General features: G+C 49.8%; 4 protein-coding genes across 4 annotated transcripts; 2 read left to right on the top strand and 2 right to left on the bottom strand.

Annotated features, from left to right (window-relative positions):
* Nucleotides 1-2715: 2715 nt before the first annotated feature.
* Nucleotides 2716-3300, top strand: A1O9_00732 (uncharacterized protein; the record flags this gene model as incomplete). Its single annotated transcript, XM_013409895.1, has 1 exon — nt 2716-3300. The coding sequence occupies one exon, from the start codon at nt 2716-2718 to the stop codon at nt 3298-3300; it is 585 nt and encodes a 194-aa protein (XP_013265349.1).
* Nucleotides 3301-3597: 297 nt separating this feature from the next.
* A1O9_00731 (uncharacterized protein) lies at nt 3598-4573 on the bottom strand (the record flags this gene model as incomplete). Its single annotated transcript, XM_013409894.1, has 2 exons — nt 3598-4461; nt 4514-4573. The coding sequence occupies 2 exons, from the start codon at nt 4571-4573 to the stop codon at nt 3598-3600; spliced, it is 924 nt and encodes a 307-aa protein (XP_013265348.1).
* A 1341-nt stretch (nt 4574-5914) lies between these two features.
* Nucleotides 5915-6526, top strand: A1O9_00730 (uncharacterized protein; the record flags this gene model as incomplete). Its single annotated transcript, XM_013409893.1, has 1 exon — nt 5915-6526. One exon carries the CDS (start codon nt 5915-5917, stop codon nt 6524-6526), a length of 612 nt encoding a protein of 203 aa, XP_013265347.1.
* A 1062-nt stretch (nt 6527-7588) lies between these two features.
* On the bottom strand, nt 7589-17856 carry A1O9_00729 (uncharacterized protein; the record flags this gene model as incomplete). The annotated part of the gene is made up of 10 exons (XM_013409892.1): nt 7589-8542; nt 8608-10209; nt 10264-12394; nt 12454-15189; nt 15240-16213; nt 16271-16497; nt 16741-16753; nt 16807-17089; nt 17143-17270; nt 17326-17856. 10 exons carry the CDS (start codon nt 17854-17856, stop codon nt 7589-7591), a joined length of 9579 nt encoding a protein of 3192 aa, XP_013265346.1.
* Between the last annotated feature and the right edge of the window lie 862 nt (nt 17857-18718).

The raw sequence follows: 18718 nt of genomic DNA, 5'->3' as shown, positions 1-18718 counted from the left end.
TTCACCGGTATCGGCCGTGATTCATGTGAATGACCGTGCCAGTTAGGGCCCTCGGCGATCCCGCCATTACCATGCGCATGCGCCTTCACCGGACCTGATAGCGTGGTCACGAAATTCTTGTAACTGCTCGGCGAGATGAGCAGGCTAATCCCGATACACAACGAAAACGAGCAAACGATGATGGTGTTCCTGCTCCCGAGAGGACTGAATCCGGACGGAGCCAGGATGATGGGTTCATCGCCAATTGTGATGCCGTTGCTCCGCACTGAGATACCGTGAATGCAAACAAGGTATCCGACCAGGCCTGCGAGGAAGAAGCGGATAGAGTGGTCGAGGAGCGTCTTCGGTGCCGTCAGGGTGAGCACGGTAGCCACATTCGCCCGCGGGTGGTCCGCCACCTCGCCCAAAATGAAGTCCCCAGACATGCTTCCAGACGGACTAGGAGGTGGAACAGCAGTAAGCCAGGCTCGAAATTGGGTATCGTTTGGTAGATTTGAGATGCGTCTTTGAAGCGTGCAGGCGCCATAGACACAGAAGAGGCTAGCTATGAGAGAGAAAGTAAAAGCCGCAGTAACGGTCCAATGCATATCCATAACCAACGGGAACTGGTACGTCGTGATAGTCACCGATGCAACGATCGCCGCGGCCACAGAGATCATATTGCACTCCATGATCAGTGATTCTTGATAGCTGTTGAGGCTCTCACTGCTGGTTTCGAGCACATGTTCGATTTGATAGTATGCTTCCAGTGCGCCTCGAAGGACAAGCACAAACGGCGTGCCATACCGCTGCCAGGTACCGCGACCGCGGCGCGAGAGGGCGACGATGTCATCAGTGTTGGCCGAAATCCCGATAATCACTCCCAGCCACGCGGCTGCCACTTTCCATGCATAATCCAGTGCATTCATTTTGGCATCTTTGGACAATTGATGATTTGAGGTAGTTAGGAGGTTGAGAAAATCTGGTTCGATATGCACTTCATGTTGTTGTTAATTGCGGCGTTAGGCTTTAGTTAGTGTCCCTGCATCAGTTGAGCATGAAACGCATGCCTAACTACCACTTGATTGAGCACATGGACTTGAGACTCTCAGGCCTGAGCGTGGGCCGGAGGAGCGATTAGGCCGCCCATCGATATTCCAACATTCGCATGGTCCAAAGTACAAAGTTGGGGGCGGGAGCGAAATGCCCCTTGGCAAGGCTAAGCGGACCATTCCCGGCTCTGCTGGCTTTGTCGGATTCATGATCGTCTCATATGCGGCATTTGTCCTTCGGACAGACGCGTCGCAGCAAGCGCCAAAATCAAGCTTAGAGAAGGGACGGAGAGCAGCTAGAAAGACACTCTGATCGTTGGATACATCTCTATTGACTAGGGTGTTGATGGGCCGAAACGCCCCTTTAATACTTGTCCACCGGACGTGTAGGGGTAGTAGGTATGTATATAATCAGCTAGGAGTTAGGAGTCGATTTATATATGAAGCTAGGTGTGCTTTAGGGGATGCCAAGTTTCATCACACAACATTGTTTGGCTGAAGCCTTAGTCACCAAGTCGTTGTCCAAACTTGCTGGTCCTGGTGTGCCTCGTCCCAGGGGCCTATCTCAAAAACCACCTAAACGCAGACAACACCTCGAAGCACAGTGTCACGATTATTTGACAAGCATCCCACAATATAATTCAGCCTTACAGAACAGGTCGCCGCCAAAGAGATCATTTCAGATGTGTCAGTTTACCCTCCTAAGGAACAGTGGTAACAAAGTCCGTAGAATCTCCCAAAATGGCCCCGGTTTTACCGACATCTAGAGAATATCAAGATGCATCATGTGTTGCCATCAGCCTCCAGAATGGATTGATCTTGAGCACCCGCCAGTGTAGCTCCAGACATTGAGAAAGACAAACCTTGGTTGGTATGCTCTGACCTGCAACAAGTGACCACTTGCGACATTTCACTACACCGTCAATATTCGTGCGCACCTGGATTGTTGCTATTTTGGAGACAGCAGCAAGCTTTGAAACAAATCGGCCAGTTCTAGATGCTCAGGTGTCCGGAGAGAACGCCATACAGGCTTGGCCGTGGAATCCTCCCTCATGCTATTTTGTGCTGCGCATTGGCCACCACATCCCCTCTGAGGCAACGCCATGAGCGAGGTTCGAGCTTAATACTGATATATCACTTGAGCCGTGCACCGCCCAAGATGGGAACCCGTCCGTGCACCTACTTCTAGAAATAGAACACGAGGAAATGCAGCAAGACGAACCGATGAGGTGTTCTGTGACACAGGAAACTGATGCTCTGCTAGTATGGACTCGGTAAGGCGCATGCGGTTCTCTCAGAGCCTCGTGGTTTCGGTGACATTGTGGACAGACCACGTTACCTCTGCGGACTACTGGATGGGCCTTTAGATGCTACTATCGAGTGCACTTGCTTCTCACTGACAATGCGCCAGAGCTTGCGTGGCTTTCACAATAGAAACGAACAGAGACGACTCCAAATGCCTCAAGGAAGGTGTATAAGTACCAGTATGTCGCTTGCTGTCAAGAAAGAAACTCGACATCAACACAAGACTGACCATCTCGACAATCCCACGAAAATCCCTGCATTCAGCAAGCAACCGCGTTCACCAAGCGTCGCAAGATTCCATCTCCCATCTCAAGTCAACAATCAACAAAAATCAACCAAGATGCAAATCAAGAGCGCAGTCATCGCCTCACTCCCAGTCATGGGCGCCATTGCCGCACCAACAGGCCATTCAGGACAAAATCCTGACGCACCTGCAACATTCCCAGATGCATATGGCATGATCATCGCAACCAACGTACAGCCATTCCACTTCGAATCGATCAATGCCAATAGCGGCAAATTCTGGCTCAACCTTCCGCAGACCGAGACCTCGTGCCCCAGCGATGTTGCCGCTCAAGGGGCCTGCCCTCCAGGAACAGATACCGTCTTTGTCGGTGCAGGCGGCCTCGATACCGTGGTTCCCGGCGGGCAACAAGTCTATGCCTTGCCGAACGGAGAGCTTCAATTCACCTCCGCGCACTCTAACCTCATCCCTGCGGGAGCTGTCAGTCAGCCTTTCGTCTACGTCCCACAGCCCGATGCGCAGTACGGTACTGTGACCACTTATGCCTTTGGGGCTGATGGGTTCATGGCCTGCCCAACTCAAGGCAGCATTGCTTACCAGGTCTTCATCAATATCCCCAATGCAGTCGTTCCGTTGGGCGACGTGACTGCCTGTGTGCCAGTTAGCCCTCTCGCTGTGACCTACACCCAGGGTACTGCTGCTGCTTGGCAATACGACTAAACCCCCGGCATTCAACGTCGTCTGCAAGTATCAGATTGGGGTGGTGGGAACTGTGGACGTGTTAGAGTTACTGAGGGGAAACCGCAGCGGTCGTGATTGTGCATTAGCAAGGCTTATGATATTTCTGCTTTCAGCATTGTGAGGATTATGAGATGGCACTAGTTAGTTGCCATTCTGGGAGCATAGCATTGCAGCAAGTCTAGAGTAACAATAAGCATTTCGACCTATTTTGCACACTTTATTCTGTTCACTTCTAGATCAAAGCTTGGGTCCGTCTTTAAAAACATAAAATGCCTATTATTGCAGAGCGTCAGTACTAGCGTTTCCCGCGGAATGGGCACAAACCTCCTGAACACAAGTCGCAATTAGCAGGCCATCCTTGGTGTATATTTTCGTATGGATCATTCCACGTCCATCCTTGGCCCACGGCGACGTGGCCTCGATGTACGTTAGATCGTCGGCACGAAATCCTTCGTGGACGTGGAAGTGGATAGTGTGGTTGAGACTGGTCATGATCTTCATACCGTAGGGTACTTGTTTGCGCTCGTGGTCGCCGATCTTGTAGAGGCCAAATTCGACGCCGTGAATGGATAACGGGCAGTCCATTACATGGTAGTCGGACATGTGCACGATGGCGAGCAGATGTGCTGCACCGCCCGTCGCCGACTTGATTGGCGGGTCGATTTTTGCGACGACGGGTGCAATCGTGGTACTGGGATCGTTTGGAACAGCATGCTGGAGCGGAAGGCGCTGAAACCTCATAAATGGCCCTCGTTCCGTGCGCATTGGGTCGAAGTCGTCGAGTGTTATCTCGTCGATGCGCTCCTTGATCTGGATCGCCGCCGCATGCTTCATGGCCTTGCCCGTCCATGCCTGGTCGCTCATGAAGCTCGCCGTCACCGCGACGACGGGCTTGTCGTCTTGTTCGATCGTGATGATCCGTACTGCGAATCTTCGACCTTGACTGACTCTTTGAACTTTATATACGAGGGGCTTCTCGGCCTTGGGACCCAGCATAAACTGTGTGTGCAACGAGTCCAGCATGAATCCCGATGGTACAGTCTTGTAAGCGGCTGCAGCTGCTTCAGCCATCATCACAGGACCGGGGACATTGAATGTAATGTAGAAAACCCATGGTTGGTAGATGTTAGTGAAAGTGTCCTATCGTTCGTGGTATCAGCTGAGGTCTTTGGAATTGTTGAAATATGCTCACCGGGCCTATCTCCTTCAGCTCCAGGTGCTTCTCAAAGTCAAGCTTGTTGTTCTCCGTCATTATGCAGTGGCTTCAGCTGTTCCAATCTCGATCTCAGAAATCGTATGAAGCGAAAGTATGGATGAGTGCTCGACAACTGCTCGTAGAACACAATGTAAACCGGCGGCCGAGGTAAGGATTGTTAGGATCAAAAATCACTTTGAGTTTCCCAAAGTGCTTTTCGCTTCATCGAGCCTGAACTGTTGCAGTCGGTCGGAGCATAACGTTATACCTAGCCAGAGAGCTGAGCGACGAGTCCTCAATCTAGTCGAGATATGTCATAGCAGGTCCCTAAACGCTTGTCATCATCTACGTATCCGCACTGACAATGCGGGGAGATCCCTACGCCAAAACCTTGGGAAGGCTAAGCAAAGTATTGTACCGAGGTTGACAAGGCTGAGCTCTCTGTTTGTGCCTTCTAGTCGGATGGCCAAACGCATCGGAGCCTGGTAGAGCCTGACAGGTGAGAATTAGATGGTCGAACAAATGAGAGGAAGTGATATCGCTAGATCAACAGGGAAGATGTTCTCATATGATACAAGTATGCTTGCGCTATCTGTGGAGATCTAGGGAGCGTAGGAAGAGCCTTAGGTATTATCACCTGCACGAAACTAATCAAGCATTTCGGACTGTCCTTAGACCTACAGAGCCCTGGCAATCACAGGTGTCACCTTCCAATTGCCATCCGGCAACCTACAATTTGAAAACTATTGGCGGAGGAAAAGTATACAGACTGATGGAATGGCCGGTGCTCAGGTGGATCAGATCATGGCACCGCCCCCATGCATTTATTTAGTGGCAGGGAAGAACAGCCTTTCCCGATGGCGATCGCGATGGCGGGGCCTCCCACCAACCAGCCCCGGATAAATAAACGTCATTCCTGCTATACCTTTTGTTAGCGTTCGGGAGTACTCCGTAATCCGTACTCAACAGTCAGCTCATAGTTGGCACAATGGCCGTACAGCTGGTGATCGAGCACACATCGACTTTCTCATCAATAAATTGAGCCATAATCGCCAAAACTTTCTGCCCGCAATGGCATCAGTCTAGTGATCTGAACGATCATGAGGCGTAAAGCTGTAGTTTTCAGCGCGGTGACGATATTTGTACTTCTCTCCCTCTGGCTATCTAATCCTCTCTCGAGTCCTCCACGGACATCGGAGGACGATTATGACAACCCGTATGTGTACAAGGGCCCGGAGGCTGGAGACAAAGTGCTTGTACTAGCCAAAACAAAGAAAGAGAACGTCCACTGGGTTCGAAAAGAACTCCCTGAGTAAGCTTGACCGTGCTCCCAAGAAATACTATGATTGTTCCTAAGGCTGATGTTAATGAAATAGCTGGCAGCATGCCATCTACCACATGGACGATCCGACCTGGATATTACACCCGCCCGCCAACAAGGGCCGCGAAGCGATGGCATACCTGACATACATCATCGCGCACTACCACGACCTACCGAGCACTATACTTTTCTTGCATCCACACAGGAAAGCCATGCCGCAGTCTTGGCACAACGACGCCGAAGACAACGACAACGTCAAATCAGTCCGCAGCCTTCGCCTCGACTATGTCCACAAACACGGCTACGCGAATCTAAGATGTGCAGAAGCCCCAGGCTGTCCTGACGAGATCCAGCCATTTCGGGGTGACCCCGAGCGTATCTTCGAGGTACCTGTCGCCGACGCTTATGTCGCTCTCTTCGGAGGGAATCACTCGACGGTGCCCCGCACCATCGCAGTGGCGTGTTGTGCGCAATTCGCCGTGTCCAAGGAGCAGGTCCTGGCGAGGCCCAGGTCGGACTATCTGCATTATCGGCAGTGGCTGCTCGATACGGATTTACACGATCAGCTCTCGGGACGGGTGCTAGAGTATGCGTGGCACATAATCTTTGGGAAGGACCCTGTTTGGTGTCCTGACACCGGGGATTGCTTATGCCAACAGTTTGGAAGGTGTGGAGGTTTTGGCTTTTGAATCTACAGGGTGACAGGGTGAGTATATGGATCAGAGCCTAAAATTAATAAATGCTATTCTTCAACGGCCCCTTGGCAGCTCCCAGGACTTTTCTTTTGGTCATCCATGAGATATTGAGCCATCGCTACGCTACAAGTCCAAGGACGTTTCCCAGAGCTCACATTGAGCACAGTTGTTGAGGGCATGTTGAGGGCACCACCAAACAATTCGAGGCTTGGGAGATCGACGAATTGTGCGTAAGAGTAATCATACCTTTGTTCAGAAGACATGCTCTATTCTCCAAGTTGCTGCGAGCTCGATGGCTTTTCTAAATTGAGAGAGTACTGTGTAGGTGAGACGTGTTTGGTCCGTGAGTTGAGTGATTGATAATTGAGAAGAAGCAGAATGTGGGAGGACCTCATTATGGGGAACATACCTGGGATGGAGGAATGAGGAAGCAAATGTCTGTTGCTCTGGCGCTCGAGCTGTGCGCGCCCTTTACTTTGCCTTGTGGTGTTTGTTGGCAGCGCCATTCTGGTGAGTTCCAAGTTCCAACAGTTCGGCCTATCAGGGGTTTGGTGCTTACAGGTATACCTCGTATCACCTGCAGTATCCTACCTCAGAACGACCACAGCTACGTGGTATGCACTAACACCACCCAAGTCTGCATCTGGAGGAGGTCGGAATGACATGAGTGCTTAGGCTTGCTGGGTTCTATTTCACCGCTCCTTCCGAAACTGCGTATGGAATCTCAGTAACGAAGGAGTTTTGATTCATCAATCCAAACCGATATGAAAATTTCTATGAGACATCCTATCTCTCAATTCCTCCCTCCCCCTAATTTTGTCCAGCATAGTCTTGATTCACATCTCCCTTCGTCTGCTGGATCCGGTCTAACTCAGCCTTAATCCCGTCTGAATAACTATGGTGCTAAAATCAAAGCTCTAACGACAGCAACAGCATCTTCTAGGCATTTGATAAATTTACCACTCTGGCCTCTAGGTGCTCCAACGCTGAAAGTTACTCTGGGCGAATATCGGATTAGTAAGATGCAAGGCTGCAAACTCGAGGGATAAGAAGCACTTACTCCTTGTCTCCAGTATTGTATTTGATCCTCAATGCCTGCGGGTTAGCAGGCATAGCTGCGACGAACAGAGTATTGCTGTCGAGCGTAGCAGAAGTGACAGTCATTCGTTTGATATGGTGGTAGATGGCCTGGTCGAAATATGCGGACCTTGGTGCATCTTTGGGCCAGAGTTCGTCGATGACATTGAACAGGCGGAAGTAGCCCTTTCCTTGCCCGGCATGCTTGATGTTTGCACTAATGTCGCTACCTCCGCGCAGCATAAGGTCTCTTCGTTGACTAGCTGGGATGTTCTCATCCGTTGCCGACTTGCAGAAATCGGCTACTGCGCTTGAAAATGTCTGGATCATATCGTGACGGCCTCGGTGGTAGTGGGCCACCGATACGCCCTCCCAGATTTCCGTAGGGCGGCCATAATAGGTGCGTACGGCTAGCTGGACTGCCATGTCGAGGACACCCTTGATGGGCATGTGTGAGCTGGTCAAGAAGTCTTTTCCCAGCTGCGTCGTGGGGTGGACGACGAATTCTCGTTGAGACGTATTCTCTGAATACCTTTGGCGAAGAGCCTGGATATGATGGTCTATTTCTGGCGTCGTAACGAGGCAGAACTCCTGTGGAGGCAGAGACGGTGAGGTATGCCCGTTCGCTAGAGTTTCGGAGGAAGGCCGATGGGCATGGATGGCCTCGTTGAGTCGCTTAAGCAGGCCGACTGGCGTCATTCCATCCACCTGGGAGTGCTCGAACAGAGCAGTAGTTTTACCGTTTGCTGTGATGATGAACTGCGTTATCTTGTCATACCACCGGTTGAAACCATCTCCGAATAGTCCTTGTGTGACTTGCTCAGAGTGGGTACTGGGAGCTCCATCATCTAAGTTGACGACGAATGCAGCTTCAGAGATGGTTCTAAAGTATTCTTCGTTCTTGGCGTCACTGGCCAGTAGAGACTTGTATACCTTTGATTTGTGTCAGTAAGGTAGTACATGAGTTGAAAAGGCGAATCTGAAGTCGCAAGACTCACCTTTGCCCAGCTATCTCTGTGATCACTCGTCATTATACTGGCCCAGGAGCCTTCATCCTGAACGGCGTCCAGAATGGCTTCCATTTCATGCTTGATCGTGCTGCATGGAACGTTTTTGTCCGCTTCCCTGAGCGAAACGCGGAAGACACGGCCACGCCTTAGTACGGCACAGTAGTCTCCGTGGTACTTCTTGGTAGCATCACAGTCGACTCCGGGTTCGCGGATTGAGTTAAATAGCCAGCTCTGCTGATAGTGACATTGCGGAAGTTCAAACATACTGACAACCTCCGTGAGACCTTCATCCAGGGATTGCTTGAATTCAAAGGCAACGCTGGCAATCAAGGCAGCCCTTTCAGCTTGGGAGTGTGCAATTTCGCTCTCATGTAGGCAGACTGTCCAACTGGCAAATTGTAGCCCTTGTCGCCATCTCAGATGTGTGTTGTAAAGGAGATAATCGGCAGCCCAGTTCTCGACATTGGGATCGTTTGCCACCTTCTCAAGTCCTTCGTATATCCGTCGGCTGACACTTCCTGGGGCGGTGAACTCCTTTATAGCATCGTGGAAGTCTTCGAGGTCTCCAGGATCAGTGGCGAAATGGGCAACATTGTTGAAATGATTGTTCATGGTCTCTTCGAATGGAGGGAGTGGGAGCTTGGGTAGCTCCTTGAACAATTGACAGCACTTGTATCCGTGGCTGGGTAAGTCTTGTCCTAACGTGGTGTGCTGATCCTCAGCTTCTTTGGCTAGCTCAGGGCGGACATTCTGTTCACTGATTGCTGCACTGAGAATCTTAGACCTGCCAGCAAGTGTCTTTGATAGTTCGATAATGCTTGGTGCACTACTAAGCTCTGAAGCTTGGAGCGTTGCCTTGAAGGTACGCACCATCCAATTCTTCAATTCGATGGATACCAATGAGTCCATGCCAATCAAAGCCAGTGGCTGGTCCAGACTGACATCCTCAACGGAGAGATTGAGGAAGGTGACGAACCTGTCCACGATTGCCTCGGAAATCACTGCCACTGCTTCTTCAAGGGATTTCGCATTCCGCAGCAATTGCTCTGTATCGCGCTTGGCACCTGTGCTCCCTGAATTCGCTTCCACTTCGTCTTGCGTATATGGCAACATACTGAAGAATGGATTCCTCTGCGCAAATTCGTCGCGTGATGCGAATATCGATTGCCTGTTGAAACCCATGATAGATTGTGCAGAGCCCCCTAAGGGTGTGCCAGGATCCATGGCATATCGGAGCGTTTGGTAGAGCTCCCCAAATGACATACCAAACTCTGTTATTAGGTCTTGTTGCACATTCACCTCTGTCATAGAAGCGATGGATTCGGAATCAGGGATCGCACCAACGTTCAAGGTAAAGTAACGCGTGCCCGTCTTTCCATTTCGTTGCTGTATGTAGGCATCCTGGAAACAGTTTCCTGCTGCGTAGTTGGACTGTGCCGCCTGGCCCATAATACCGCTTACCGATGATAGTGTGATGTAGAAGTCTAGATTAGGGGAGCCGAACGCATCGTCGAGATTGAGAGTACCTGTAACCTTCGGGCCGTGGGGGATGCGCCAGTCTTCGAAACTCATATTGACGAGCGGACGATCCTGGGTTTTATTCAGTAGCTTTCTCCTTTGTATAAGTTCTTGACAGTAACCTACCTTCAATACCATGGCACCATGGATGACCCCCCTGACGGGCGGCAACGAACCCCGACACATTTCTGCCACCTCGAGGACGCGTTCACGATCCACAATGTCACATTGCACGATCAGAAGCTGAGCTCCTAATAGTCTCACCTGTTCTTCGAGCTCAATCTGCTCTGCTTTCTCCAAGACTCTGCGAGATAGTGTAACAATATGCTTCGCGCCAAAGCTGGCTATCAAGCGGCATACCCTCCTACCTAGGTCACCCAAGCCCCCTGCAATGACATAAGTACCATGGGCATCCAAGCTCAAAGGAGGAAGTGGTGTCGGGACGGTTTTCACCATTGCACCCTCCGTTGCTTCAATGATTACTTTGCCCATGTGCTTCCTTTCAGCAATCATGCGGAAACCAGATTCGATCTGATCGACTGGGACAAGGTTGAGTGGCCAAACCGGTGCTATTGTTCCTTGATCAACAAGTTCAAGGACTTTACCAAGAATTTTGTGCATCTTCTGAGGCTTCAAAGTCATTAGTTCGGCCAGATCGAACGCCATGAATGTCAGACTTCTGTCGAACGGAGCCATGTTCAGACGGCTTTTCTTGTAGATGTCAGTCTTGCCAAGTTCGAAGAAGTACCCGAAGGGTCCGAGACACTCCCAACTCTCAGCGAGCATTTCCCCTGCGGATGAGTTGACAACAACGTCCACCCCTTTCTGATCCGTGAGTCGCATGATGCCACGCTTCATATTCCGGGCAGAACCACGGGAGGAAAATATGTTGCTAGCAGGAATGCCATATCGATCCGCAAGCATTTTGCGTTTCTCGACACTGCCAGCGGTGACAAAAACTTCAGCACCAATAGACTGCGCAAGTTGAATAGCGCTCTGACCCAACCCTCCTGATGCTGCATGGATCAGAACCTTTTGACCTCGCTCCAATCTCGCAATTTCAACGAGGCAGTAGTATGATGTCAAATATGCACCGGGAAGGGATGCGGCCTCTGTCAAGCCAATTGAGTCAGGCAAAACATGACATGCAGTGCCCCTGATCCTGGTGTGGCTTGAATACGATTGGCCAAGGATACCAACAACTCGGTCACCTATCTTATACTTGTTTTGAACAAACTCTCCCGCTCCAACAGCAGTGACTACACCGGCAACCTCTCCACTCATTGGTGTTTGAGCGGGCATCTGGCCGAGTGCGATAAAGACATCGCGGAAGTTGACCCCAAATGCTTTCGCTTCGAGCTGGATCTCGTCATCCCCAAGAGGTAGAGATTGTCGTTCGTCATGTGCGTAGCAAAGACTGCTGAGCATGCCAGGAGTTTCGACTACTAGTTTCAGGGGCGCCTCATTGTCCCGGAACAAGCGTGTTTCGTGTGTACCATTGCCGTTGAGACTCTCTGCCCATTTGTTGAAGTCTGCGTCCGTGTAAACTCGAGGGATCATAAGTCGGTTACCCACTAAAGCATATTCGAACTCGGTGGGGCGATTCGTCTTGAGTGCAGGCCATAGACTGTCTTTTGCGAGTTTCAGAATCGCGTCTACCGCAGGGGAAGCATCTTCAGCCAAAGCATCTCGAATGTCAAGAGTGATGAATCGCACTCCCCCATTCTCGCGACGTAGGACACGTGCCATTCCAGTAGCCAATGCTTTCATTGCAACAGCCTTCGCATCGCTTGACTCGTGGTAGCTGACCCATATGAGATCTCGGCTCGTTGTCACTAAGGATCTGATACTTTTGAACACTGCCTCAGAAGGATCTGCTAAGATTGGATGGTCCGCGGAGTCCAATACGATGTATAGGCTTGTGTCTTCAGATGCCGTTGTGAGCCCGTTCCATTCGACATGAGAACATGGAAACCCTTTGGCTTCTACTGCGCCGGATAGCGCCGTGCTAAGTGATACAGCCGCATGAGTTTGAGGGTCGCAAACTATTTTCACCATGTTAGCGGACTCAAATTCGATGGTTTTTTCAGCTGGCTCGATTGCTGTCGACACCATAACGGAGGACATTGAGGAAGGTCCGTCGTGCTCAGACGAAGAAAGCTCAATACCACTAAAAGAGCACGCGAGCAGTGCGTTTTGCCATGAATCTCTGCTTAGCAGCGGCCCTCCTTTGCGACCATCGTCAGACTCCCACCATCTAGTGCGGCAAATCAGCGTCATGATCATATGTAAACAACTAACCTTAGAGAGACGTACCCTGAAAGCGACCCAAACATGACGCCCGACGAAACAGTGGGCCTTGTGATCTCGCAGAGCACAAGTCGCCCACCAGGATTGAGCAGCTTTCTCATGTTTGAGAGTGTTTGACGCACACTTTTTGTTGCATGGACAACATTGGCCGCAATGATCAAGTCATAGCTCCCAGGTTCAAAGTCTTGCTCCAGAGGATCCCTGGAGACGTCGAGCTTTTTGAAATCCAGGAAAGCTCTCCATTCGCTCAAATTAGTCCTAGCTTGCTCAAAGAACCCAGAGGAAATATCCGTGAAGCAGTATCGGTCAAGTAAATATACTCCATGGTCATCTAGAGCTTGGAGAACAGGGAGTGTGGTCCCTGCAGTGCCCGCACCAATCTCAAGAATGCGCATGTGGGGTTTGTTCTTCGCTAAAAGTCCGATGAATTTCGCCGCTTGTAAACTTGATGCGTACATGGCTCCGTCCTGGTAGAATTTGTTCCATAGGCCGTCCTCAACCATGATACTGAGCGAGTGTACTTCTCCAGCAATGATGGCACGGAGATGTTTCCCTAGTCGTGCCAACAGCTTGCCTGTCACGGAAGACTCGATAGACTTTTGAACCACAGAGTCCCGCTCGGATTCAGTTTTCACATCCTTGAGCAGCTGATTTGGTAGTTCAGAGTTCAGGAAGTCTGTGATCCATTGATGGTACTTTTCAAGGTGGGGAAATGCTTCCGCGACCACAGTAATAGGTGTAGCCAATGCTCTTTGGAGGTGAATAGTTGATGCCTTCTCATTGAGATCCATCTGTTCTTCAAGACTCAGGCGTCCTGGTTCATTTACGTAAGCCGAGGAAACGTAGTTTTCGAATATAGCATTCGACAAGAAATCCACATCATCGTAGAAATTGATTCTCGAATTGATGTTCCGAGCAGAAAGCTGGCTTCCGTTACTATCAATGGCCTCACCAATCGCGCGGATTTGAATAGCAGTTGTCACAGATACCAAATTCAGATCACTGCTCTGACCGCCATGTCTAAAGAGCCAGGTGTTGGCTTTTGCGGACCTGTTCCCTTCTGGTATAATCTCGCAAGCAACGATCAACTCCTCACCAGGCTGGATCGCACTGTTGGCGAATATAGTGGTCTCCGCTATACTGGTGGGCATAATTGGCGACTTGCTGCATTCTCGATGAAACAACAGGACTACAAGGTGATTGACGGCGTCCAATGTTGCTGGGTGTATAGTATGAGGCTGAAGGAAAGATCCCGGCATGTATTGACGCATGTCAGGAACAACCAGCTTCGCAACGCCGACACACTCTCCGACAAACGCCTTAGTGATTAGTGTGAAACTAGGTCCAAAATCGTTTCCAGCCTCCCTCAAGGCTGAGTAGAGGCTAGTAGGGTCGACCTCTTCTTGTGCGAGAGACTTGATGCTCTCAAGTTTTTTGAGCGACTCTGTGAACATATATGCACTTTCATCTCCTAGCTTTTCGCTGTCCTCGGGTGAAGAGGCAGACGCCAGCTCGACGGTAGCTGAAGCAGCAAAGTTCTCAATCCATTCCCCTTCAGGCTGGCAAGAAAGAATCCTGATTGATTCCCAGATTTCGCTTGTGCCGCTGCGACTGATTGAGAGCTGAATCTCCACTTCTGCCTTGCGTCCGTTAGCTTGCTCCTCTGGTACAACAACAGCCTTTGAGACATCCGAGTCTCTCAGCGTGAAACTTGTAACGGTGCTGCCAGATTTGCGGAATTGCGCGAGCTGCTTCATTGCTTCCAGTGTCATACAGATATAGGCGGTCCCAGGCCAAATAACCATCCCATCAACGACATGATGTCTGAGCCACGGAAGACTCTCAATCCCAACGTGATATCGCCAACGGGGCTCGTGGATGGTGCTCATGACATCATATAAACCAAGAAGATCATGGTAAGGGAATTGTCTCAGTCGGTGATCCCGACTCAATCTAGATTCGTGCCAATGTTTGGTCTCGTGGTCCCACGGATATGAAGGCAGATCGTCCACAGGACGGTACAGCTCATTTGAACTTTGCATATCGAGAACCGATTTTAGATTGACCGCATATCCAATTTGAAAGATTCCAGCTGTGGCTGCGAGAGCCGTTGTTGCTGCATCCTTTCCCCTGACCAATGATGGGTGGTACAAATACTTAAAGTTTGCAATTCGGGACAAAGTCTGTCGCATGGGACCTTGGAGAGCTGAATGTGGCCCAACTTCAACGAAGATATTAGCGGACTTCTGGGTCGAAACTGACGTCGTTATGTCATCGGCTAGTGCTTGTAGAGCATCGCTGAATCGAACTTTGGAAACCAAGTTCTCGGCCCAGTAGGACGCCCCAAAGTCAGTTTTCTTGACCTTCCCAGTCACAGAGGAGAAGAACTTTATTCCTTTGTTCGTTTCTGAGAAATGAAGATCCTGGAGTGAGTTAAGGTAAGCACCAGCGATCTTTTCCATGTGATGCGAGTGATAGGCTGTATCTACTTTCAATCGACGAGCAGAGACGCCTGATGACCATAACATCCTTTCCAAGTCATTGATAGCTGGCTCGTCTCCGGATACGGTCACGCTTTCAGAGCTGTTGATACAAGCGACCCTGATAGTTCCACTCGAGTTAGAGGTCGCGAGGTCTATCAACTGTTCAATGTCTTTTTCTCCACAAGCAACAGCCAACATGGCGCCGGAAACCGTGTTGACCTTTCTAGCGAGAGCAGAGAAATGCCCTCGGCAGAAAGCACTGATTTTTTAGATTAGTAGGGGCTTTGGTAATGGCGAGGTTCTGCTTACACTTGAATTGCCGCCTCAAGATTTAGAGCGCCAGCAGCATATGCCCCAGCAATCTCTCCTGAGCTATGGCCGACAACTCGGCTTGGAGTGATACCAAAGCTGGCAAACAAATCCACCAATGCAATTTGTATGGCTGTGGTAGAAGGTTGTGAGATCTCGCTCTGGCCCACTCTTGACTCTGACTCTGGTCTGCTCAGTTCTTCCAAGAGGCTCCAATCACATCCAATATGTCTTAGAGACTTATCAGATTCCATAATAGAGTTCTTAAAGCATGGAGACGTCGCAATTAGTTCGCGACCCATAGCAAACCATTGAGCACCTTGACCGGTGAACACGAATGCCAAAGCATGTGATGCAGCTACCCTAGTCTTCGGAACTGCAGTCCCAAGCTTGGAACTTAAGTCGGCCGCATCAGTTGCAACAATGACACTTCTCCATCGGAAGCATGATCTACGGCAGCTCAAAGTATAGGAGAGGTCCCTAAATTGGGAGCGCGAGATATCGTGCTTTGCAAGCCATCGTTGAAGATTCTCAGGTATAGCCGCGAGTGCCACCTCGGACCGTGCACTTATAGGGAAGAGTAGTGGTGCATGCTGCAGACCATCATGGGATATTCCGTTAGCATTCGAAGAGACATCGACAGCATGGCTATTGGTCTTGATCAAAGTTTTCTGCGAGGAGTGAGGAGGAACGCCGTTGACGGGCTGAATGTTTGAGATCCCATTGGTACGAGGTTTGGGCTGGTCATTTTCAATTTTATGTCCTTGGAACCCATTGCTCGAGATGATCCCATTGCTGAATGAGTCTTCACTCTCGTTATAATGACCGTTTGTAGAAGGGACATCACTCGGCGTCGAATTATAAGATTCGAGAATGAGGTGTGCATTCGTGCCGCCATACCCAAAAGAGTTTAGAGAAACTCTCCGTGGTCCAATATATCCAGGGGGTGCCAAGGGGCTAAGCTCTGTAGGAACCTATATAGATATAAAATTGGAATCTGACATCGAGGCTCAAGGAAAGGAATCACTCACTTTGATATTCCTCGCTTCCAGATTCAACCCAGGTTTCTCCGAGACGAAACCAAATTGAGGGGGCACCTGATCCCTTTTGAGAACCATTATTGCTTTGATCAATCCTGCGATACCACTTGCACCTTCTAGATGGCCGATGTTTGCCTTTACCGAACCAACATAGACGCTCTGTTTTCTCTCTGCCCCACAGAAGACTTTCGAGATGGATTCAACCTCCGCACTGTCTCCTGTTTGTCTGTTAGCATGATATATGCATAAGTGGTGATGCAGGAAGCAAATGCGAAGCGTTGGAATTTTAGAATGCACCAGCATAGTTTAATCCTTCGACGAAAAGGGTGGAGGCATCCAACCCTGGTCCACAGCTGGAAGAAGCTGCGACAGTGATTCGTAGTGGCAGTTGTCGTACATATATGAAGGGCATTCATGCACTTCATATACGGCGGAGAAAATAGGAGACAGCGAGTATTTACCTGCCTGAGTGCCCTGTGGAGTCATAAGCAAGTCTTGCTTCCAAACTCAGAAGAAGAAGAACATACCGTCCCATGGGCTTCAACATATAGCGTCTTTGCCGGGTCTATTTCCGCCGATTCGTAGACATGCTTGATCAGCGCAGCCTGTGCCTTAGGATTTGGAAGAGTGATGCCCGCTGTCTTGCCATCTTGGTTCAACGCAGAATTGAGAATGACAGCATGAACAGGGTCGCCGTCATCAATAGCATGAGAAAGCCGTTTCAAGATGACAGTACCAATCCCTTCGCCGCGTCCGTATCCGACACCTCTGCTGTCAAAGGAAAAACATTGTCCTTCTGGGTTCATCATACTGTATGGCTCTTAGCTCACGATAAAGCAATAGTTTGCGGACTTTGAACATACCCACTGGCGCTCATGGTCATGCACATATCAGGATGTAATAAAAGCTGGGTCCCGCCCACGATTGCCATCCGTGATTCTCCTGCTTTCAGTGACAGACAGGCCTGATGAACAGCCACCAGACCACCGGACTGAAAGTTATCATCAGCGTCTCAAAAACACGAGGGGGTTCTATTAAAAGCTCACACATCCGGTATCAAGAATCATTGAGCCTCCTCTGAGGTCCAGATTGTATGAGATGCGGTTGGCCAGGATTGCCTCACCCGTTCCCGTTGTCACATACTTATTGATTTGAGATAAGTCCTTGTAGGTCATTCGTTCGTAATCGCGGGTAAATACTGAGACAAAAACGGAAGTATCTGAGCCTCGAAGATTCTCTATCGGTACGCCGGCATTCTCAAGGGCTTCATATGTCGTTTCAAGTAGAAGCCGTTGCTGTGGATCAGTATGATCAGCTTCTACTGAGGAGAAGCCGAAGAAACGGGCATCAAACTCGGACACATCGTGTGTCAGGAAATTGCCTTTTTTTGTTGAAATCGCTTCTCGTCCCTCTGAATCAGGATGATAAAACGAATCGGCATTCCAACGATCTGCAGGAGTCTCTATCAAACCTGAGCGGCCCTCACTCAAAAGTTCCCATAGCTCATCAGGGTTGCCGACTCCCCCAGGAAAGCGGCAACCCATCCCAATGACAGCAATAGGATCAACTTGAGGCATTGTGAAGGCAATGGTGGTGTCAGTAGTATAATTGAAATTCTGATCAGTTCTAAAAGTACATTTTTGAGTGATATTGATATCAAAACGATCAAAATGCTTCTGTGTTACTAAGTAGTGACCATTATATATGGGAGCTTCAGATATTCGTAACGTCGAGACTACCCAAAACTCCTCAAAGTAGGCTATTAGCGTTCAATGTAGCACAGACTACTTATTGGCTCGCTGCAGTGGTCTGTTATCTTTAAACCGATCCGGTCTGGTCCCAAGCAATGAGTATGCCACATCGAACGTGTGGACCTGAGTTTCCCAAGACCGTTGTAGACCAATCAGATCAAGAGGCAATGGGTTCGGGTCTACTTAACGTCGCATGGCACCCACTGTAAATCCGGGGACGACCCGGATGGAAACATCTTTAAATGGTATGGCAGGCTGAAGCTGGATTTAACGAGTTGACTTATTTACTTGGAACCGAGGGAAGAAAACACGCTTTGCCAGCCCGGCTGTTCGGATTCAGCCTGGCTCAATATCTGCGAGAATGACACTCGTAAGTTTAGATCCGAGAGTAGAATTATAGGGCAGTAGGCCCGCATTAGCAAGTGGGTAGGAAATACCTAGGTGTGCACAATGTTGGAAGAATTCCCAAAAATCTTGATCGATAGGGTATGTTGTCTACCGAAAGAGGAAACACCATAACTCTATAGCCTTGCGGGCCTGATAGACCTGGCGAATAAGAATAGGCCACTCGGGGCTGAAAGGGAGGGTTTTATTAGGCTGAATACTCGGTATTTTGAAGACCCGGCTTTCCAGATATCACCGAGTGGCCATGCGGCGGAACACCCACCTGCATGTCTGGATGTTTCAT

The sequence above is a fragment of the Exophiala aquamarina genome (assembly GCF_000709125.1).
Source record: "Exophiala aquamarina CBS 119918 chromosome Unknown aczIA-supercont1.1, whole genome shotgun sequence".
Lineage (NCBI taxonomy): Eukaryota > Fungi > Ascomycota > Eurotiomycetes > Chaetothyriales > Herpotrichiellaceae > Exophiala > Exophiala aquamarina.
The sequence above is the reverse complement of the archived record's forward strand: the minus strand, read 5'-3'. Positions and strand labels throughout refer to the sequence as shown.